General features: G+C 41.3%; 2 protein-coding genes across 2 annotated transcripts; both read right to left on the bottom strand.

Moving 5' to 3' along the window:
• Nucleotides 1–225: 225 nt before the first annotated feature.
• On the bottom strand, nt 226–6,090 carry LOC139478233 (tyrosine-protein kinase SRK2-like). The gene is made up of 4 exons (XM_071260637.1): nt 5,872–6,090; nt 4,328–4,466; nt 3,299–3,433; nt 226–453 (listed from the first exon to the last, which is right to left on the bottom strand). Exons 1-4 carry the CDS (start codon nt 6,088–6,090, stop codon nt 272–274), a joined length of 675 nt encoding a protein of 224 aa, XP_071116738.1. The 3' UTR covers nt 226–271.
• Nucleotides 6,091–6,339: 249 nt separating this feature from the next.
• LOC139479527 (tyrosine-protein kinase HCK-like) lies at nt 6,340–13,019 on the bottom strand. Its single transcript, XM_071262371.1, has 5 exons — nt 12,903–13,019; nt 12,243–12,339; nt 10,184–10,278; nt 8,646–8,801; nt 6,340–6,533 (listed from the first exon to the last, which is right to left on the bottom strand). The coding sequence occupies exons 1-5, from the start codon at nt 13,006–13,008 to the stop codon at nt 6,340–6,342; spliced, it is 648 nt and encodes a 215-aa protein (XP_071118472.1). The 5' UTR covers nt 13,009–13,019.
• Between the last annotated feature and the right edge of the window lie 9,247 nt (nt 13,020–22,266).

Here is a 22,266-nt window from a genome sequence, read left to right as displayed (position 1 = left end):
AGCAGTTATGTTACACTTACATTGTTGTACTTCTATTAAGAAACTCGCTGACTTGGTTGCTGCATGTCATCGTAGATTGATGATCACTGGATTGTCAGGTCCAGACTCGATTTTTTACAGGTCGACGTCATATAGCTGGGATAATTCTGGGTGCGGTGTTAAACAACAAACACATAAAATATTCTATTGAAATTTACCGCGAAGAAAATCAAGGATGTGGCTTCAATTGCGTCATCCCTTTCAATTGGACAAAAACAAACTAAATCTTTCTTTACAAGTCATGCTGCTTCTCTTGTACATGGACGAATGAAGGCCTGTCCGACCGATCGTGTTTCCAGCATGGTTGTATGATGTCATAGTAGCGGTCGAGCTGTTCAGGAGGCCAGTGGGTTGTGGGTTTAGGAAGGCGATACCCCTCTAAAATCTCACGAAATACCTTGTGTAGATTCACAACTGAAGAAGAAGGTAATAGTAACTATTTACCACTTCGGCCCAAGGTCATGGGTATGATGCTGACAAATCAAAGATTATAAACGGTGCGAATTTGGGATTCGAACCCATGATCGCAGGATCCTTGCTGTCTAAGTGACATGATTCTAAACAGTGAATTGTAGGGCCTTAGACGACTGGGTCACCCGTCCAGCCACATGACTGTCAACAACATGACTTACTTACTGACTGACTGACTGACTGACTGACTGACTTACTGACTGACTTACTGACTTACTTACTTACTTACTTACTTACTTACTTACTTACTTACTTACTTACTTACTTACTTACTTACTTACTTACTTACTTACTTACTTTACTTACTTTGGAGATGTAACGTGCGCTTTCCGACTGATGCGTATTTCGCACACGGGCCCGGCCAGGCCATTTAATGTGTTTCCGAAAGGGGCGAAAGTGGTCTGTGCAACCCAAGAGAGGGGTTTAGGGGTTGCTTATATAGAATTTCGGAATTTTGAGATTTGGAATAGATGCCGATGGGGTTGGGGAGGAGAACTAAGGGAGCTGGGTATGGTGGATGTTTGTTTGTTTATGACTGAGTTAGAACTATGACTTAACAGTCTTTGATGTCTTTGAAAGGCATTTAGAATTAATACACTTAAAGAAGAGAATTTAAGGATGTCAACTTCTTTATCATGAGGAACACAATGTTTCGGAGTATACGTTTACTCCTTCATCAGGTGAATGAATGCCTAGCTGGCTTCAATTTGCCCATTTCTATGTCCATTCTTTAACCTATCAGTGCTAATTACCCCCGGCCTCCCGTTTGCTCAGTATCCATCACCTATTACTTATCTATTATAACTTAAGTACTGGCTTCCATACCTTCAGCGCTAAATAATGTAAAGTGTTAACTTCCATTGTCTGTTGCTAATCACCTATCAGCGCCAACCATCTGTTGGATTCCCTTATTGGTTTCTTCCCTTTGTCATTTTCCACCTTTGGTCATCTTATTAATTTTGTTGTCCTTACATGTATATATATACGCTCTCTGCCTCATGGCATTCATTCACCTGATGTAGGAGTAAACATATACACCAAAACGTTGTGTTCCTCACAATAAAGAAGTTGACATCCATAAATTCTCTTCTTTATATGATTTAATACTTCACAATACATGGCAAAAGGCATGCATAGAGAGAAATATTCCAGCAGCTCTTGCTTTTGGTGTTTACATTTCAACCTTGAAGAGCAATCGAGCATGTTCTTTCTACGAAGATTTCAAAGAGCGTCATACAACTCTTGCTCAAAGGTTCCGTGATCTGTGTTTGAACATTCAAGGCTTCAGAAAAGATTTCTAAAAGTGTGGAGGACATTTCCAAATTTGACACAGTGACAAAAGTGATGTCCGTTGCAATTCCCTAATTTGACATGTACCACATGTTCTCGTGCTTTTTTCAGATGAACAATTGGCTTGCCTTTGTATGTGTTTGTGATCGGTGCCACCTGTAGGGGCAGGATACGCCCACCTTTTCACGAACACCTGTTATCATCACTACTAGGTAGTGAACACATGATCATGATATGGTCGGAATAATACGATTGACTCTTTTTAGCAGATTTTTAACGGTTTTTGTCGCTTTTAATTCTGTGCATGCTGCTCATTTGATAGTTTGATGGGATGTTGTTTTATGTGATAACCAGAGACTTGAAATGGCCATCTAGTCATTGCATCTGCATCGTGTCAATTATCAATTATCAATCACTGGATTGTCTGGTCCAGACTCGATTATTTACAGACCACCGTCATATAGCTGGAATATTGCTGAGTGCAGCGTTAAACAACAAACAAACAAACAACCAATTATCAGTCCACCCGTGGGGATTCCGGGTTAGAATAGGTCCCTCACAACCTATGCTGAGTGCGGCGTTAAACAACAAACAAACAAAAACAAACAATTATCAGTCCACCCGCAGGGATTCCGGGTTAGAATAGATCCCTCACAACCTATGCTGAGTGCGGCGTTAAACAACAAACAAACAAACAAACAATTATCAGTCCACCCGCAGGGATTCCGGGCTAGAATAGATCCCTCACAACCTATGCTGAGTACGGCGTTAAACAACAAACAAACAAACAAACAATTATCAGTCCACCCGCAGGGATTCCGGGCTAGAATAGATCCCTCACAACCTATGCTGAGTGCGGCGTTAAACAACAAACAAACAAACAAACAATTATCAGTCCACCCGCAGGGATTCCGGGCTAGAATAGATCCCTCACAACCTATGCTGAGTGCGGCGTTAAACAACAAACAAACGAACAAACAATTATCAGTCCACCCGCAGGGATTCCGGGTTAGAATAGGTCCCTCACAACCTATGCTGAGTGCGGCGTTAAACAACAAACAAACAAACAAACAATTATCAGTCCACCCGCAGGGATTCCGGGTTAGAATAGGTCCCTCACAACCTATGCTGAGTGCGGCGTTAAACAACAAACAAACAAAAAATACAATTATCAGTCCACCCGCAGGGATTCCGGGTTAGAATAGGTCCCTCACAACCTATGCTGAGTGCGGCGTTAAACAACAAAGAAAACAATTATCAATCCATATAAAACAATATAATACCCATTTCATGGGCAGTCAAAGTAACCTGTTCACGTCATTGTGATTATAACATTACATTCATCGTCTAAAGATAACAATAGATCTATCATAAAGTTGTTTTTGTGTTTTCTGATACTTTCTTCAAAGTTGCCATTCTCGGAACACGAGTAGTATGTTGCAACGCAACAATAGATCGTCTTCCCGAAAACGCAAAGCTGCTTCTATCCATGACTTACTTGGGCTGAAAGGTATGATCCCTGCTGAGGCAATCTCGTACATAAGGACACCAAATGACCATACGTCGGACTTGATACTTCGCTTATTGTATAATGCAGCCTCGGGTGCCATCCATTTGGTTGGATACCGGTTTTCTACATAATATTCAAGACATTCAAACTATTCATATTAATTTGCATGATCATTTATAAAAAATACTTATTCTAATTTCAAAAACCAAGAGATAACCATCGACATCGACTTTTAATGAGCGTTTTTGTTATCTTCAAGTAATTTTGTTACTTATTTGTAGTGACTATAATGGCTGTCATGCTTCATGTTTGGAGGCGGTCGGGTAGCCTTGAGGTTAAAGCGTTTGCTCGTCACGCCGCAGACCCGGGTTCGATTCCCGACATGGGTACATTGTCTGAAGACCATTTCTTGTGTCCCCCGCCGTGATATTGCTGGAATATTACTAGGAGCGGCGTAAAACCATACCCACTCACTCAATACCAGTGAGTTATTTCTAACCTCAACAAGAAACAAAATCATATTGATTGAAACCCATGATATATAGAGAATCTCACCCAAGTGTCTTTTGATATCAAATATTTCAACAATCGTTGATAAAAGTGGAAAAATTCCGAGGCTTGCCGAGAATTTTTGCCACTTTTATCAACGATTGTTGATATATTTGATATCAAAAGACACGAGGGTGAGATTTTATTTATCATCCAACATCATTCTTTCAACTTTTTCAATTTGTAGACAGTAATTAGCAGTGACTTCAGTGTAAAAAGTACTGCTAACAGCTTCAGTAGCAGAGCCATTAGTGATGTCATTTGATTGTGACGTCATGGTAACCAGTGACGTCACAATGGTCCTCAAAGCATTGTGATGTAATTTCATTGCAGCGATATCTACAGTGTAGATATCGCTTGATCTAATCCAAGCGATATCTCCTGTGAGAGCCAGTTTTGGATGATATAAGCGGCTTTACTATGATAACGTTAGGTTTGTGCCTTAATGGATGTTCATGCCAGCCATACCTCCATCCTGGGTGTCCTCCTTTCCTTGCCATGCATATGCGATCTTTACAGTGTGGTGTTCTCCAATTAAGATGTTGGCTGACCGCAGGTCGCCATGGATGTAAGATTTGGATTCCAGGAACGCCCTTCCTTCTGCAATCTATATACAATAGAAACCACCTAACTATTGGGTACAGACAAGGTTCAGAGTGACGCCAGTTACTGTTTCGCTAAGACGTCGAGTGGGTGAATAAGTTTAGTGTCGGATTAATATGGAATGACGGTTCGAAGTGATGCAGGTTTAAGACGCAGGTGTAAGACGTTTACCCCTTTGCTGAAACCTGAGATCATGGTATGGCGTTGACATATCAAGGATTATAATCAGGGTGAGGTTAGGTTTAACGTCGCGTCCAAGATTATTGCACTTATATAGCGTCGTGCATGTACGTGTGTGTGTGGCTGCTTGTACTAGTTCGGACTGATGCCGATTTATAGTGCCAGCTCACTGAGATGCCATCAAACCATCAAACCCGGACCTTCCGCTCTCCGGGCGGACGCTCTACCATTAGACCACGGAGGCAGTCCTAATAATCAGGGCGAATGTGGGACTGGAACGCACGGTTATAGGATCCTGGCACGTCTAAGGGTCGCAACTCCTACCCTGCTGCCAAAGGATTACATCATTCAAATGGAGGAGTCTCGGGCACGTGATGGAAAACGCCCTGACATCAGCCTGATTTCCATGAAGCGATTTCCCGTTTTCCGTTTCCATAAGACCCCAATTTCGGGGATCGATGCTCATGATATCATATCATGATATCACTGGATTGTGTGGTCCAAACTCGATCATTTACAGACCGCCGTCATATAGGTGGAATATTGCTGAGTACGGCGTTAAACAACAAACAGACAAAATATATGTAATGTACTAAGGGGATCGGGTGGTCAGGCTCGTTGACTTGGATCATGCATGTCATCGAGCCCGATTGCCAGGATCGATGCTCATGATGTCAATCACTGGATTGTCTGACCAAGACTCGATTATTTACAGACCGCCGTCATATAGCTGGAATATTGCTGAGTGCGGCGTTAAACAACAAACAGACAAAACATCCTGGAGTAATCAAGAGGTTGGCCATGACATCGGCATATGGGTACCCCTGACGGTAAAACAGGACTGGAGAGGAACAACACATTTCTAATGCACAACTTTTGAATGAAAATATCGTGTCAACTGTCATCATTTTGAAACAAACTTGCACATGTGCTACCACTCTTATTAATACTTTAGGGGCGGTCGGGTAGCCTGGTGGTTAAAGCGTTCGCTCGTCACGCCGAAGACCCGGGTTCGATTCCCGACATGGGTACAATGTGTGAAGCCCATTTCTGGTGTCCCCCGCCGTGATACTGCTGGAATATTGCTAAATGCGGCGTAAAACCATACTTACTCACTCACTATTAATATTTTAAAGATTTTGCTCACGAGTCGCCATCAAATCCCCAGGAAACAATATAGTTTTACAATAGAAAACTTTTATGAAAGCCTTTGAAAAAGATCACCTCACCTGCCCACACATGTTTTTCGCCATGTTAAACTCCAGGTTAGGACTGTCGGTTGCCCTGAGGAAGTCGTGCAGAGATCCGTTAGACATGTACTCCATGATGAGAAGCATTGGTTCAAAGTCTACACACACAGCCAGGAGCTGCACCAAGCGGACGTGACGGAGTGCTTTCATTGTCGATACCATATTATACTCATTGTCAATATTGTTCCTTCGTGTCATCTTTTTCGCCGCAATGTCAAGTTTTCCATACAGCGTTCCTGTAGATTCATGTTAATTCAATTAACATTGTTACAGTGCTTGTGTGTGGGGCACGTGTGGCCCAGTCATCTAAGGCGCCGCGATTCGCTGTGCAGAAGCAACCATACCGTCCTTATCGCGACGGGAGTTAACCCCAGAATTAATTTCTTTATTTGAATATATCTACAATAAAGTCCATCATTAATAGTTAGCATTTCGGTTATTGTAGTATTAATCATCAGACATGTTATAAGTACACGTTAAGAAGCTGACGTCATCCATTACCCCACCTCGCCACACGTCCTCTGCCAGGGTTTCACTCAGACTGATGCTCCCTCTGGTCACCTTCATAGTACGAAGGTGTTTAATTGGCGGCAACCTTCGACAAGGGACGGTCAAACGGCACTTCAAGCCATCTTGATGCTCTGTAAACAACGCAGGAAGTTAGCTAATTACTTATCACGTTCGAATAGAGATAAGTAGTCCACCTTATCCTCAAAACAAAATATTAGCTAGTCATCTATGAAAGTCCCCCCCCCCCCCCCCCCCCCCAACCCCCATCCTTCTGTAAAATTAAGTTTACAATATATGGGTTGACGTTGACGTTGACCACTAATACTGGTATGAAACTCTAGTTGAGTTCAAACATCATATTGACAACACAGATTAGTTCTGTAAAACGTTTATCCACCTTCGAGGTGCTCTCTCTTTTAATATATTTATACATCCAGTTTGAATGGAATCATAAATGATTTCTTAATATTCATAAGCGGTTCGCTGTGCAGAGTTGCGTCCCTTGGGCACGCCAGAAACCTATGATTGTGGGTTCGAATCCCGGTTCTCCCCGATTATGTTTATAGGTTTGTCAGCACCATACCCGTGCTCGTGGGTTTCACCGAAGTGGTAAACGTCTGAGGCCTGCATCACGTCGGGCTTTCCCCCCATATTAAGGAGACATGCCATGATATAACTGGAATTATGTTAAAAGCGGCGTTAAACTCACTCACTCACTCATTTTAATATATGCTTCAAATGTTTATTGTATAATGTAACATGACAACATACATACGGGTGGGGATACAGTACACCCTATTAGGAGACCATCTGTGGCAAATTCGTAACAATAAGATCAACATCAGCATGATGGTACAGTCTTACCTACACAACACAGTCGTCTTTAAGTGTTTGTCTATATTATGTACCGTATTCGACCTAATAAGCGCCCCGGTCTAATAAGCGCCCACGGCGACATTTGCTAATATATTGGCTAGTGAACAAGCCCAATTAGCACCCCTTCCGATTGATCAATGTACACAAGATTTATTTATTCGCGTATAATACGCACTCGTGTGTTATATGCACCCTTAATAATGGGCAATTAAATTCTGGAAAAATATATCTGTCGTACATAAACACTTCAGGCTGTCAGCATAAACCTCGAAATTTATCTTTCAACTCTGTTTGGTTCACCAAAATAATGTTCTAATAAGAGCCACCTATTTCTAATTTCGAGAGCGCCTTGGGCGCTTATTACGTCGAATACGGTATATGTATTCTTTCGGAACAGAGCAGCCCTAGTTTTACTTAAATCTCTGTTTCTCTGGTATGAGGAAATGTCAGGATATCGTATCTCGTTACAGGAATTATTGTCATGATATCGTATCTCGTTTCATGAATTGTCAGGATATCGTATCTCGTTTCAGGAATTATCAGAATATCGTATCTCCTTTCATGAATTATCAGAATATCGTATCTCGTTTCAGGAATTGTCAGAATATCGTATCTCGTTTCAGAAATTGTCAGGGTATCTTATCTCGTTCTATGAACTGTCAGGATATCGTATTTCGTTTTAGGACTTGTCAGGATATCGTATCTCGTTTAAGGACTTGTCAGGATATCGTATCTCGTCTAAGGAATTGTCAGGATATCGTATCACGTATCAGGAACTGTCATGATCGTTGTCGTGAAATCATAATAATGTTTATTGTCTAAACTAAAATGACATACCGTAAGCAATGAGACCAGCAGGCTAAATCAAGTAAGAACTGAAATTGTTTAGTGTAAAATGAAAAGTATTAGTTCCAAACGTCTGACGGGACGCAGTGTTAATGAAGAGTTCTTGACTTCTAAGCTCTACTCAGACCGCCTCCGTGGTCTAATGGTAGAGCGTCCGCCCGGAGAGCGGAAGGTCCGGGGTTCGATCCCCGACCGAGTCATACCAAAAGACGTTAAAAGATGGTACTTGTTGTTACCCTGTCTGGCGCTCGGCATTAAGGGGCTAAAACAAGGACTGGTTGGCTCGGAGTCAGTATACTGTGTCTGAGTGGGGTATTCATGTTAAACTGCGGCACGGTATCTCAGTGAGCTAGCACTATAAATCGGCATCAGTCCGGACTAGTACAAGCAGCCACACAAACACACACACGTACATGAACGTCGCTATTTAAGTGCAATAATCTTGGACGCGACGTTAAACCACATTTCACCTCACCTCACCTCTAAGCGCTATTCAACAAGATATTTCTACTTTGACGTACCTCTATAATGTGCCACCAGAGAGAAGAGGTCAGGGAAGATCTTCCTCCGTGATATGAATCTCTCCCCACCATCTGTGTGCCGTATCTTGTAATGAAATACACAGTGTGTTTCTCCAGCATCCTGCTGATACTTCATGGACAATACGCTGTGATTTTCTGAAAACCAGGATGCCGTGACCTGTACATTTAATGTAATCGTGTATAGGTATCGTCGTGCTTCCGCCATACAACCACTTTTCGTGGATAGTGATTCACAAACACAAGCTATAGTCGGAATCGTACAACTAACTCTGCTTTTGGCAGAGATTTCTTATGAATGTGGAAAAGGTTTTGTCGCCTATATCTTTTTGATAACTTTCTGAGGCAGGGTACATGTGTTACAACATGGTCAATATGTTTTCACTACTGTTCAAAGGACACTCCCTTCGCTCGCGACCAGGTCTCGATCAATTCGCGGAAAAAGATATTCGGACAAGTAAAACCATTGCCCATGGCAAGTCCAACGATCGCGTCAGGGTGTGAACATTACGCGTCCTAATCGCTGGATCGTTTGTTTTGGACACTAGTGTTAAAAAAAACAGTTAAACTTGTGCTATTAACTTTAAAATATCATGAATTAGATTGATAAATCGTTCATTCCGTCAGAAGTATCATCTTACTGTTAGCCGAAAACCGTGAACAACATATTGCGAAGCACATTTGAATACATGCAGGTCACAACTGCAGCTGGCCAGTGTAGCGGCCATAAAATTTCCGAGTCCCGTGATGGGATTCGAACCACGGACCTTCTGAGCAGAGGTCGGGCGCCTAATCCACATGATCAAAGAGGTTAACCCTGTCAACAAGCTGACAAGGTAAGGATGTCATCTGTGGGGTGACTTCACGCCCTGCTACATACTCCCCGTCAACAAAAGGCACGTGCCGGGCCGCATAGTAGGGTACGGAGGCTTATTTTGTTCAAATTTAACATGAACGTGCTAAGCCCCACGTTGGGCGCCAATGTAGCGTTCATAAAATTTCCGAGTCCCGTGATGGGATTCAAACCACGGACCTTCTGAGCAGAGGTCGGGCGCCTTATCCACATGACCAAATAGGTTAACCCCGTCAGCAAGCTGACATCTGTTGGATGACTCCACGCCCTGCTACACCAGCATTGCGTGAAAGCCCATGCCATTCCAGCTCCTTCCACCAGCTTAATTATCATACTGTTGGATATTGTCACATTGGATATTCATTTGTTATTAATAACAACATCTAACATGTATGCTCTGTTCTCATCCAGCTCACATTATTTGTAATTTTTGTTATGGCCGTTTTGACTATGGTTTTGCGGCCATTTTGACTTTTTTTGTTTTGAGTTTTGAGGCCGTTCTGACATGAGGCCGTTTTGAATCTCTTGAATTAGGGCACTTTGACCTCTTGTGGTTTAATCTGATCTGACAATGTTCATACTTGATGAATTATACGCTGGAGTGAGACTCCCGGACCCTGAAAACATATATGATAACGTTTTTTCATTTCCTATAGCAGATACTCACGGCATAGCGACCCCCTGACAAGGAAACTTCCAATGGCCACCTCGTACCTCATCAGTAATGCCTCTGCCTGGCTCCTGCTGCAGTCAAACCACCAGCTGGAACATATTGTAACGCTGGCATTTGAAACAGCGTCACAACGTTCACGACCTACCATAAGACTTCGTGTTGTCAGGGGCGGTGGGGTAGTCTAGTGGTTAAAGCGTTCGCTCGTCACGTTGAAGACCCGGATTCGATTCCCCACATGAGTACAATGTGTGAAGCCCATTTCTGGTGTCCCCCTCCGTAATATAGCTGGAATATTGCTAAAAGCGGCGTAAGAACATACTCCTTCACTCACTCACTCGTTTTAGAAGGCAGCTTCAAAGGGGAGCAGTCCCTTAACGTTTACCAGTTTTTTGAACCCCCATCTTCCTGAGGCAAGGGAGTTAACTGACTTTTAAAAGTCCAGCTTCCACCCTTGCCGGACAAGGCTGGAATTCCTGGGCTCGATCGTAGCGCCACCAGTGGCTATTACGTGTTATGTCCCTTCTATGCCTCTCCTTGGACCTATTAGATTCCACCTCTCGCATCACTTGCATTTGTTTCAAACAAAACGGTGGCGCCCAGTCAAGACGATCTGATCGATAATCAAGATCTACATTGTGATAAAACGAGTCTTACATCGCGAAGTGCATCAAATCTCGTGAGCACCTTGATTAAAAACATGAAAAGATTTAGAAAATATCTCTTGACAACGAGCTAGCGGTGCACATTCTTTGCAAATCCTGCAGTTGACCGAAATCTGCATGACACTTTACGAACCCCCGGATTTCGATTTCGGTGCGCGATTTTGATTGGACTATGCACAGACTCGTTAGTACAGCCAAAATGTAACTCCATAATACCAGCCTAGTTCGGCAAGGGTGGAAACTGGACTTTTATAGTCAGTTAACTCACTTGCCTCGGGAAGAAGTGAACCCCTCGCACATGGGAATAGTGCTGTGGGAATAGATGCTCAAGGCACATGGAACCATCACCACAATCAGTGGATCTGTGTGTATTTATATTGTAGTCTCAACTCCCTTCTGAGACCAAACAACCAAACTTATATAGTGTTAAGTAGCGAAAGGAAAATTCAGATTTTTTAAAATTTTGATGTCCCGACCACTAGTCCCATTCCCAGACTGATTATAACAATAACTGGTTCGTGGCTACTTACTCGGCAACATTGGAAGATGTGTCAGCAAGTTGGACATACTCGATAGGAACGAATCCTTTATTTCCATTTCTCATGTTGATGCAAACCACCCACTCGGATGTGTCATTGAGAACAAATAATAGAATCTTGGTCTTGGTTCTTGATGAAATAGGTCAACACCATGTGTGTTGCCATTCCATGATATTACATACAATACTATATATTATGCGGATAATCATCCCAGCGGGAACAAAATTCATTATACTGGATTGTTAAAGACACACATAACTTACTCACATTGTTTTGCCTATTTATGGAGCTACAACGAAATACAATGACGTCATCAAACTTTAAAACGTCAACGCAAGAAAATGACTAGCCTCGTTTATCCGACAAAACGGATTCCACTGGGCGTAAAAGGCAGAACAGCGATGAAAATAATATGAATGGATGACTGAATAATTTGTTTGTTTGTTGTTTTACGCCGCACTCAGCAATATTCAAGCTATATGACAGCGGTCTGTACATAATCGAGTCTGAACCAGACAATCCAGAGATTGACATCATGGACATTGATCCAAGCAATTCGAATACGATGACATGCATCTGACCACCCGATCCCGTTAGTCGCCTCTAACGACAAGCATGGACGCCTTTTACGGCAAGAATGGGTTGCTGAAGACCTATTCTACCCGGATCTTTACGGGCCTGATGACGGAAAGCCAGGGAGTGAAGTCATCCTCTGCCATGACAACAGATCCGCCTGGTACCATCATCGGCTTCCATTACAACTGTGGCGAGACCTACGAATCATGGTCATGGCGTATCTGGGATTCGAACCACGGACACATGCGGTTACACTCAGTGGTAATGTATACTGACCCAGGGTTCTCTTTCTTGAGAAGATCTCCTTGACTGAAAGAGAGGTCGTCTTCTTCAATCGCTTTAAAGTCGTACATCGCCCGGAGGATAACATGCTCTACGAAAACGAATGAAATTTCAAATTGGTTCCATCTATTCAAAACATCATTTAGATTACTTCTCAAAGCGAAATGGAAACTGAACCTCATCTTTGATCTCAGTGCCACGCATACATACATTCAGGACGGTTGTCCATTCCTTGACATACTACTCTTGGACTTTAACGATGGAATGGTACAATCACTACAGCCAACGGTATTATAACGGTGGCCTTGACCTTGACGTTTTGACGGTGTTACCTACAAGGACAATAGTCTCACTCGCACTGTCACAACGCAATATTGGGTTAACACACCCTGTCACCAAATAGAGAGTGAGTATGGTTTTACGCCACTTTTAGCAATATTCCAGCAATATCACGGCGGGGGACACCAGAAATGGGCTTCACACATTGTACCTATGTCGGGAATCGTACCCGGCTCTTCGGCGTGACGAGCGAACGCTTTAACCACTAGGCTACCCGACCGCCCCTTGTCACCAAATAACGCTGTATTCAATAAGAGGTATCGGTGTCTAACAATATTTTATGAATGAGATATTGTCAAATGAAATCATACTTACTTATTTCTCTATGTTTAGGAAGGGACGTGAAAGAAGTTAGTTCGGGTTGAGATGTTGACTCTCCCCAACAACACAAAAGTTGAGAAAAACAGCCCCGAGATTCCATTAATCTCCAGTGTGTGCTGTCAATGCCAAGTTGTCAAGTGTACAGTGTATCTATCACCAATGGACGGGTCGACCCGGAAGTTAACACACACGACAAAGAGGGAACGCTTCAGTGAATTGACTGACCTCGATCTACGTTAGTGTATCAATGCCCTCGTTTATTTCAATACACTGCAACACGTTTAACAGACACACCCATGCTTTGCCCGACTCTAACGGAATGATATTTAATGTCCTTAAAAAAGCGACAAAGTTATTTTCATAATCATAACAAAAACCCGTTGTGCGATTCCGGCATAAGCTTGTGTTTATGAATCACTATCAACTGTTTGTGATACAAGATATTCGATATATAACATCCCGGTTAGAAATAGATCTTCAGCAACCCATGCTTGCTGAAAGAAGCGATTATGCTTGTCGCAAGATGCGACTAACGGGATCGGCAGGTCAAACTCGCTGGCTTGTTTGATGCATGTCATCGTATCCAAATTACGTGGATCGATGGTCATGACATCAATCACTGGATTGTCTGGTCCAGACTCGATTACTTACAGACCGCCGTCATATAGCTGGAATATTGTTGAGTGCGGCGCTAAACAACAAACAAAGAAGATGTCTCCGGAAAACATATCTTCAACCAAGGCTTTTTTTTATAATACACGACTATATGAAGACAAATATGTTTGTTTTAAGTATGATGTTATCGTTTTTGCTTTCATCCAGTCCCTTGTACACAATACCCATGGAAACAATATGAACTTATTCTGGATTACACAGTGGGATGTTGTAGGGGAATTTCTAAAACATTTGCGAGTTATAAATAGCAATCGAACTACGCATATACTTGTAGTGTTTGGCGGGTTTCCAACCGTGTAGAGTTGTTCCCCTTACAACCTGCCCTTAGTGAAACGTTGACATAGAGGCCACTGTGTGTGGGGTCATAAGAGACTCCACTGATATCGAAATAACACTCAGACTTCAGTTATAGTTTACACGACGCACACATACACCAACACGCACGCACGCACGCACGCACGCACGCACGCACGAACGCACGCACGCACGCACATATTACATACGCACACACAAACACATAAAAGTTGGAACCAAAATTACTGGCCTATAAAAGGATTAGCTTACTCCAAGTATTTTTAATTTTTATCTGTAATCTGCCTCAGGGTTGAATTTCATAAACTTTGTGTATTACTTATCACACTTCTAAACGTATACCAGCTCTCATGGGGACCAGCAACTTAATTAAGTGTGTGACCCGTGAAGATCCGGGGTAGAATAGATCTTCAGCAACCCATGCTTGCCGTAAAATACTACTATGCTTGTCCTAAGAGGCAACGTATGGGATCGGATGGTCAGGCTCGCTGACTTGGTTGAAGCATGTCATCGTATCCCAATTGCGTGGATGCATGCTCATGATGTTAATCACTGGATTGTCTGGTCCAGACTCGATTATTTACAGACCGCGTTAATCGATTTACAAAAAACATTAAGTGTGTCTGAAGAAGCAACTTAATGGATGCGTCTCTGTGATTTAGTGGATAGGGCATCATCCTAACCAATAACCAATATCACAGGCAGATCTAGAGTCAGGGTCCGGGGGTTCCGGAACCCTCCTTCTGAAAACCAAATGTAGTATGTTGTAGACAATGCCCCCATCCCCCTCGAGAATTTTTATACTTGGGACCCCTTCCTTTTAAAACTGCTGGATCCGCCCTTGATTATGGATTGATGCTCCAAACATCAGACTTGATCAACAGGCCGCCTCATACAGTTGAAATTTTGAATGTAATCAAAACAGCAACCAAACACCGACCAGCATATAGGGCGGCAGGCCAGTAGCTCGTGGTCAAAGTGTATGCAAGCTAGTTCCATAGCCAGCTTAGTGTAAGAAAGCTGCATCACTTCTTCCAGCAAAGGTTTCCATTAACCTAGTACTTAATGAGAAATAATAGCTCAGAGAGTAAAGTAGAAAGTAGATAGAAGCATAACATTTCACTATCACATACAAAACATTGCTTTTATTTCAAATGGCATAAACATGGGTATGGCACCAAGGGGCCTTTGTACCAAATTGCACAAAAGCACATTGTAAAAATCTAAAATGATCCAAATGTTCAGGCAAAAAATGCTCAAAATCTTCAGGCATTAGACAATGGGTATATACACTGATACCAAATAAACACACACATGACAAGAACGGGTTAGTCTTAAGTCAGTACACATCCATAGGGAGTCTACTCAAAAGAAACATAAAATGAAGATTCTGGTACATATGGCAATGTTTACAGATGTAAAATCTATACTACTCAATCTCATTAAAATCAGATCTTAGTTCGCGCTATCGCTAAACAAAGATCTGTGGACATACCATTACGGGTCACGTCAGAACGACCTTTCATCAGACCAATCAAAGCGTCGCTTACCAGATCATGAAAGTGACTGTCGGAATGTGTTTTCTAATCATACAACCTCGAAAATTTCAACACGGGGTATTCCGAACGACAGTACGACTGATTCCGTCAAAATTATGGTCTATCCCTCGCTTCCGTAGGATAAACATTTGAACGGAGGAGGCGTTGCACAATACGTGGGAAGCACTGCTATACAATCATATATTAGTCATATAGTAGTCATTCCGGAATGTTCGTTTGTTCAGTTTTCAAAATTGTAATCGAGAACTGTGTCAACTTATTTTTCAAGCGTTGTCTGAAATGGAAGTCGCCAGGTTGAAACCTGTGCCGTAAAGCTCGAGAAAGCTGCTTTCTAATTGGCTGATGTCGACTTCTTGTTAGTAGTTTCAGTGGTCGGTCAAAGTTCGCGAAAGGTCGTTCTGACGTGACCCGTAATGGGATGTCCTCAGATCTGTGTTTAGCGGCAGCGAGATCCGAGATCTGATTTTAATGAGATTGTATACTACTCAAAAGAAGTTAAGGACACCCATTTCTTTCCTATTACTATATCTAATCTGTCATGCCATGCTATAGTGATACGAAATGATCAGATTGTCCTTAACTTCTTTTGAGTAGTATTATCAATGTTATAGTATCCATGGTATCTACTCCAATATGAAGATGATATCCACACTTCTCAAACATCATATAACCTACATTAACCAACATTTGTCATGTCTGAAATAACAGACTGCTTCAACAAAGATATATATTTACTTCATAAAATATTTCATAAATAAACATGCAAATGTTTAAATTATAGCACATATATACATATTTTACAATAGAAACAAAATGTTCAATGTTATGTTATTTTGTATTTTTTGGATATAAACTTGGAAGGAAAATAAACTATATTTCTCAGTTGATTTTGTCATGGTTGATTTTCAATTGAAAATATCTTAAGTTAGCAGTATTATATCCAAAAAAGGAAAAGTACTGGCCTTTAGTCAGCACCCTAAAAATATCTCTACATGATTTTATTTTTTAAATATAATTTGATTTAAAACTTTTAAAAATTAAAAAATAATCACATAACATGCAACTGCCGATGGCTATCAAAGACATCTTATCTTTGAAAATCATTTTTTTTTTCCAGCACAAATTTACAAATTTCAGAAATGGTAGGGGTCACTTGGTTGCAAAATATTTATTTCAACCCCTAGTCTTCATTGAGCCAATTTATTTTAACACAAAGTTATCCCACCACATATTACTTTTTAGATCAAGTGATGGTTAAATAGACAAAATCAAGTTTAACAACAGTTCTTTCAATTTTCAATAACACAAAAAAACATCTCTATATAGTTTTTTCCCCCTCAGTTTAACTTAAAAGACAATGATCATACTGTCCAGTACATAAAATTACATTTTCTGTCAAATGGCTTAAAATTCTAGTGTTCAGAAGCAAGGTTGGTCAATACAGTTTACAAAAAAACCATGAAATTACTCCGAAAAGATTTAAGTTAATCATGCAATATATATGACAGAACATTTTTCAATATTGCCTGAAGAGTGAATATAAAAAACAGACATGTCAAAGACACTCCGCAAAGAGCAGGCCTCGGTGAGGGTCACCCTTGCTAATAACTCGGAATGTGGACTGATGACTGACCTGAAAATGGTATGGTGAGGTGAAATGGGGTTTTAACGTCGCATTCAGGAATAATGCATCTTCCCGAAGCAAGAGAGTTAACTGACTTTAAAAGTCAAGTTTCCACCCTTGCCGAACTAAGCTGGAATTACTGGGCTCGATCGTAGCGCCACCAGTGGCTATTACCATTTATGTCCCCTCTAAGCCTCTCCTATGGACCAATGAGATTCCACCTCTCAGATCACTTTCGTTTGTTTCACCCAAAATGGTGGCGCCCAGTTAGGACGATCTGATAGTTAATCAAAATCTATATTGTGATAAAACGGGTCTTACATCGCGAAATGCATCAAATCACATGAGCACCTTGATTAAAAACATGAAAAGATTTGGAAAAAAACTGTTGACAACGAGTTGGCGGTGCACATGCTTTGCAAATCCTGCAATCGACCGAAATCTGCATGACACTTTACGAACCGGATTTCGATTTCGGTGCGCGATTTTGATTGGACTATGCACAGACTCGTTAGTACAGCCAAAATGTAACTCCATAATACCAGCCTAGTTCGGCAAGGGTGGAAACTGGACTTTTATAGTCAGTTAACTCACTTGCCTCGGGGAGATGGGAATAATGCTAAGTGAATGTATCTGGGTCTGGCTTCTTGCGCTTGTCCAGCCCTTGTTATAGTGCTAGCCCAATGAGATGCCATGCCAGTTCAACATAAATACCCCACCCAGACACAGTATACTGACTCAGAGCCGACCAGTCCTTGTTATAGTGCTAGCCCAATGAGATGCCATGCCAGTTCAACATGAATACCCCACCCAGACACAGTATACTGACTCAGAGCCGACCAGTCCTTGTTATAGTGCTAGCCCAATGAGATGCCATGCCAGTTCAACATGAATACCCCACCCAGACACAGTATACTGACTCAGAGCCGACCAGTCCTTGTTTCATCCGCTTAATGCCGAGTGCCAGGCAGGGTAACAACAAGTACCATCCTAAAACGTCTTTTGGTATGACACAGCCAGGGATATCTTCAACTATCCCGGGAAACACTCTGTCCACTACACTTCAGAGGTGGGTCCAAACTGTCAAGGAATGTAGGAGAACAATACCTAGACCACTCACTAAATTTGATTAATATTCCTAAACGCAACCCTTAAGCCGAAGTGCAAAAAAACTGTATAACATTGCTGTTGGTTTTTATGTCTAGTAACACATAGTTTGGGATTTTGGGGATTCAAATGTCTTCAGCCAGAGGGAACCTTACAAAAATGTTACACAGAAGGTTGATGTTCATATGACCACAGACTCACAGAGTGAGTGAGTGAGCGAGGTTTAATACCGTTTTGAACAGTATTCCAGTTGAATCACAACGTGTCAGCTGACTGTGGAAGGAAAGCCCAAAGTGATGCATGTCTTAGACGTTTACCACTTTTTTGAAACCCACGAGCATGGTATGGTGCTGCCAACCCTAGAAACGAAACTGGGTCAAACCGGGATTCGAACCCGCAATCATATGCACAGCGACTTGTAACGACTTATACAACTGGGCCACCTGTGTCCCCCTGTGTCATGTCATGCAGTACATGACATCATGTCTCAGTACAAATCAACAGAAGTATTCATAAGCAGGAATGATACTATTTTCTGTTGTTATGTACAAGAGGTCTCAAAACAATGTTATTTTGGTGACTCACTAGTCTACACCTGATACAAGTTAAGCAGATATGTATTAGTTGGTCTTTAGTCACGACCCTTCATGATGAAATATGTCTGTAAAGTGAAAGGTTTTGTTATCATACCTCCATGTCAGAATGACGAGATCTGATTGGTCCACATGATCTTGATAAAATACTATGTAACCCGCCTTGGAGGGAAATAAATTTCTCTGCGCAATAAATCCCTAAAACCCCGCCACGAGCAAATCAAGCTGCACGTGGATTTCTGAGAGGCAGAATAAATCCCTTTTAAACCGTTTCAAAGCGAAAAGCCACACGCTTTTTCCAAGTGACGTGACATACCGCAAGCTTACCTCAGCTCAATCGAACAGCTGTTTTTTCTGTCAATTTTGAATTTGTTTGAATTCTTTTTCAATGCCACATTAAAACATGTCGGTAAGGTAAATTCGTTGGTGAATTATCTCTCGGGGTACATGGTTTTTTGTGTCCCCGGTTGGGTCTTGTACCACTTGTCACCAGCTCGGGGTATAAAACCTGAAGTGGGATGCATAAAACCCATGTACCCCTCGTGATCCTGCTACAACTTATAATGTGCAGTATCGCGCATCCTACCACGACATGACTGTTGAGATGCAGAGTGTATTGAAACACAGTGTATGGTCGCAGCACCCCGTGATTGTTGCCTGGTGTGTGTGCCACGTTCCATCACGCAGTCACACATTCCTGAAAGACTCTAGGGACTCGTGAGCCGTACATTGCAAATATATACAACAAACTTAGGTGTATAAATATTGTAACCATTAAACACTGTCATATATACATATATACATGTAATCATGAAACACCACATGCATACCTGTATGTGTGGGGTTTTTTTTGTGTGTACGTGTGTGTGTGATCATAAAACACTCATACATACGAATATGCGTGTGTGTGTGTGTATGTGTGTGATCATAAAACACTCATAAATACATACGAATGTGTGTGTGTGTGCGTGTGTGTGTGTGTGTGTGTGTGTGTGTGTGTGTGTGTGTGTGTGTGTGTGTGTGTGTGAAATCATAAAACACTCATACATACGAATATGCGTGTGTGTGAATGTGTGATCATAAAACACTTATAAATACATACGAATATGTGTGTGTGTGTGTGTGTGTGTGCATTTAACCACAAAACACATACCAATATATATATGTGTGTGTGTGTTTATAATCATAAAACAATGTCATTAATAACATGACATACCAATATGCGTGTGCCTGTCTGCATTTAATATCACACACACACACACACACATACCTATGTGTGTGTTTGCATTTAATCATACACTTATACATACAAACATACATAGCAGTGTGTGTGTGTGAGAGAGGGAGAGAGAGAGAGAGAGAGAGAGAGAGAGAGAGAGAGAGAGAGAGAGAGAGAGAGATCATAAAACAATGTCATTTATAAATGAGCTTGTGTGTGTGTACCATAACAATAATGCGATGTACTATATATACATTCTTATTGAAACCATTAATAACATGACATACCAATATGTGTGTGCCTGTCTGCATTTAATATCACACACACACACACACACACATACCTATGTGTGTGTTTGCTTTTAATCATACACTTATACATACAAACATACATAGCAGTGTGTGTGTGTGAGAGAGAGAGAGAGAGAGAGAGAGAGAGAGAGAGAGAGAGAGAGAGAGAGATCATAAAACAATGTCATTTATAAATGAGCTTGTGTGTGTGTACCATAACAATAATGCGATGTACTATATATACATTGTGCTACATGTACAACATCACCACAGAACACTGTAATACACACACATATACATTATCATCTTCAACAATGCTGAGACTGGTAATGGTCCAGTCTCACAACAAGATACCAGAGGTTATTGAGCAACACAGAAATACTCTGAGACATTAGAACTGAGCTCATGTAGGAATTGTTGGCACTCATGGTATATTCTGATAAAGACTGCCCCATGGTCATTGAACAAAGTAATCTCAGTAATATGATTGTCATATGTTAAAGTATCGGAGAAGCCACACTACTCGTAACTCTAAGATAGCACTAAGATCATGTTAGGAAACAGGGCCTGGGTCATTAATGTGCTGTGAACAGAATATAACGTATGTTTTGGAGCTTTCCCTGAAAACATATTGTCTATCCCAAAAATCTAACCCTACCATTTTTTGTCCGATCAATGAAGATCTACCCCGGTATACCTCTATTGGTCTCTGTTGTCTATCGGATCATAGAATATATATCTCCATTGGTTGCTGTTGTCTATCAGATCATACAGTATATATAGCTATTGGTCTCTGTTGTCTATCAGATCATAGAATAATTATTTATATTGGCCTCTGTTGCCTATCGGATCATCGAACAATCATTTCTATTGGTCTCTGTTGTCTATCGGATCATATATTAATTATCCCTATTATTTTCCATTGTCTATCGGATCATAAAATAATTATCGCTATTATTCTCCATTGTCTATCGGATCATAAAATAATTATTATCTCTACTGGTCAACATTGTCTGACAGATCACAGAATACATGTATATATCTGTCAATCGTCTCTTCATTATCTGCCAAATCAAAGAGGTTTTTTTGCTGTTCTGATTGTTGTCCAACTGCTGAGTAAATACATATACATGTACAATCAGTGTAATAATGTTCTCACACGTTACAATATTCACGAGTGAGTTTCCTTCTTCCTTGTCTTTATTGAGCAGTCCACAAGAGTCAGGGGTATGACTCGTCAAGGTCAATCGGTACACAATGACACAACACATCCACACTGCCATTCAGCAGCCACATGAAGAATGTTTCAGTCACCGAGATGTCTTCTGAGAAGTGACACGTAAGAGTTTATACATAATATGTGTCGTTGTGGTTGATAAGGACATTATGAGTGTGTAATATTATGATTATATCCAGTGACTCACTGACTATTGACTGATTATACACTGAATGAGATTGATGCAGTTGGCCTACATTATGGATATCACAAGCTTATGTGATATCACGAAGTCACTATTGATATCCTTATAATTATGGGGATAGCTTCACACATTGATATCACAATTTGATACCATGGTCATTGTGGGTATCATTATCATGGGTATCACACTGTTGATATCATTAGTCAAAACAGATATCTAAGGTCACATGGATATTATTGGAGTGGACGTCAGCCATAACACACCACATTGGGATCTGTGAATCTCAAATGTTTAGGAATCAATTTGATTATGGAAATCTCAACCAACCTCAGTCAGTGTCCGAGTTACGACACACGTTTAATTACTGACGATATCATGAGATACAACTGTGGAGAGTCCCAATAGAGGCAAGAAACTGTGGAGGTAGTACCAAGAAGAACCAAGAACCATCGCCATCACCATCTCCATCTCTGTCTCCATTGCCGTTTCCATCGCCATCTCCATCTCCGTCTCCATCTCCGTCTCAGTCTCCATCACCTCCTCCATCACAGCCTCCAT

This window comes from Haliotis cracherodii, unplaced genomic scaffold, assembly GCF_022045235.1.
Source record: "Haliotis cracherodii isolate W230 unplaced genomic scaffold, xgHalCrac1.p SCAF_4, whole genome shotgun sequence".
In the NCBI taxonomy this organism is placed as follows: Eukaryota; Metazoa; Mollusca; class Gastropoda; order Lepetellida; family Haliotidae; genus Haliotis; species Haliotis cracherodii.
This window is presented reverse-complemented; position numbering and strand designations above follow the sequence as displayed.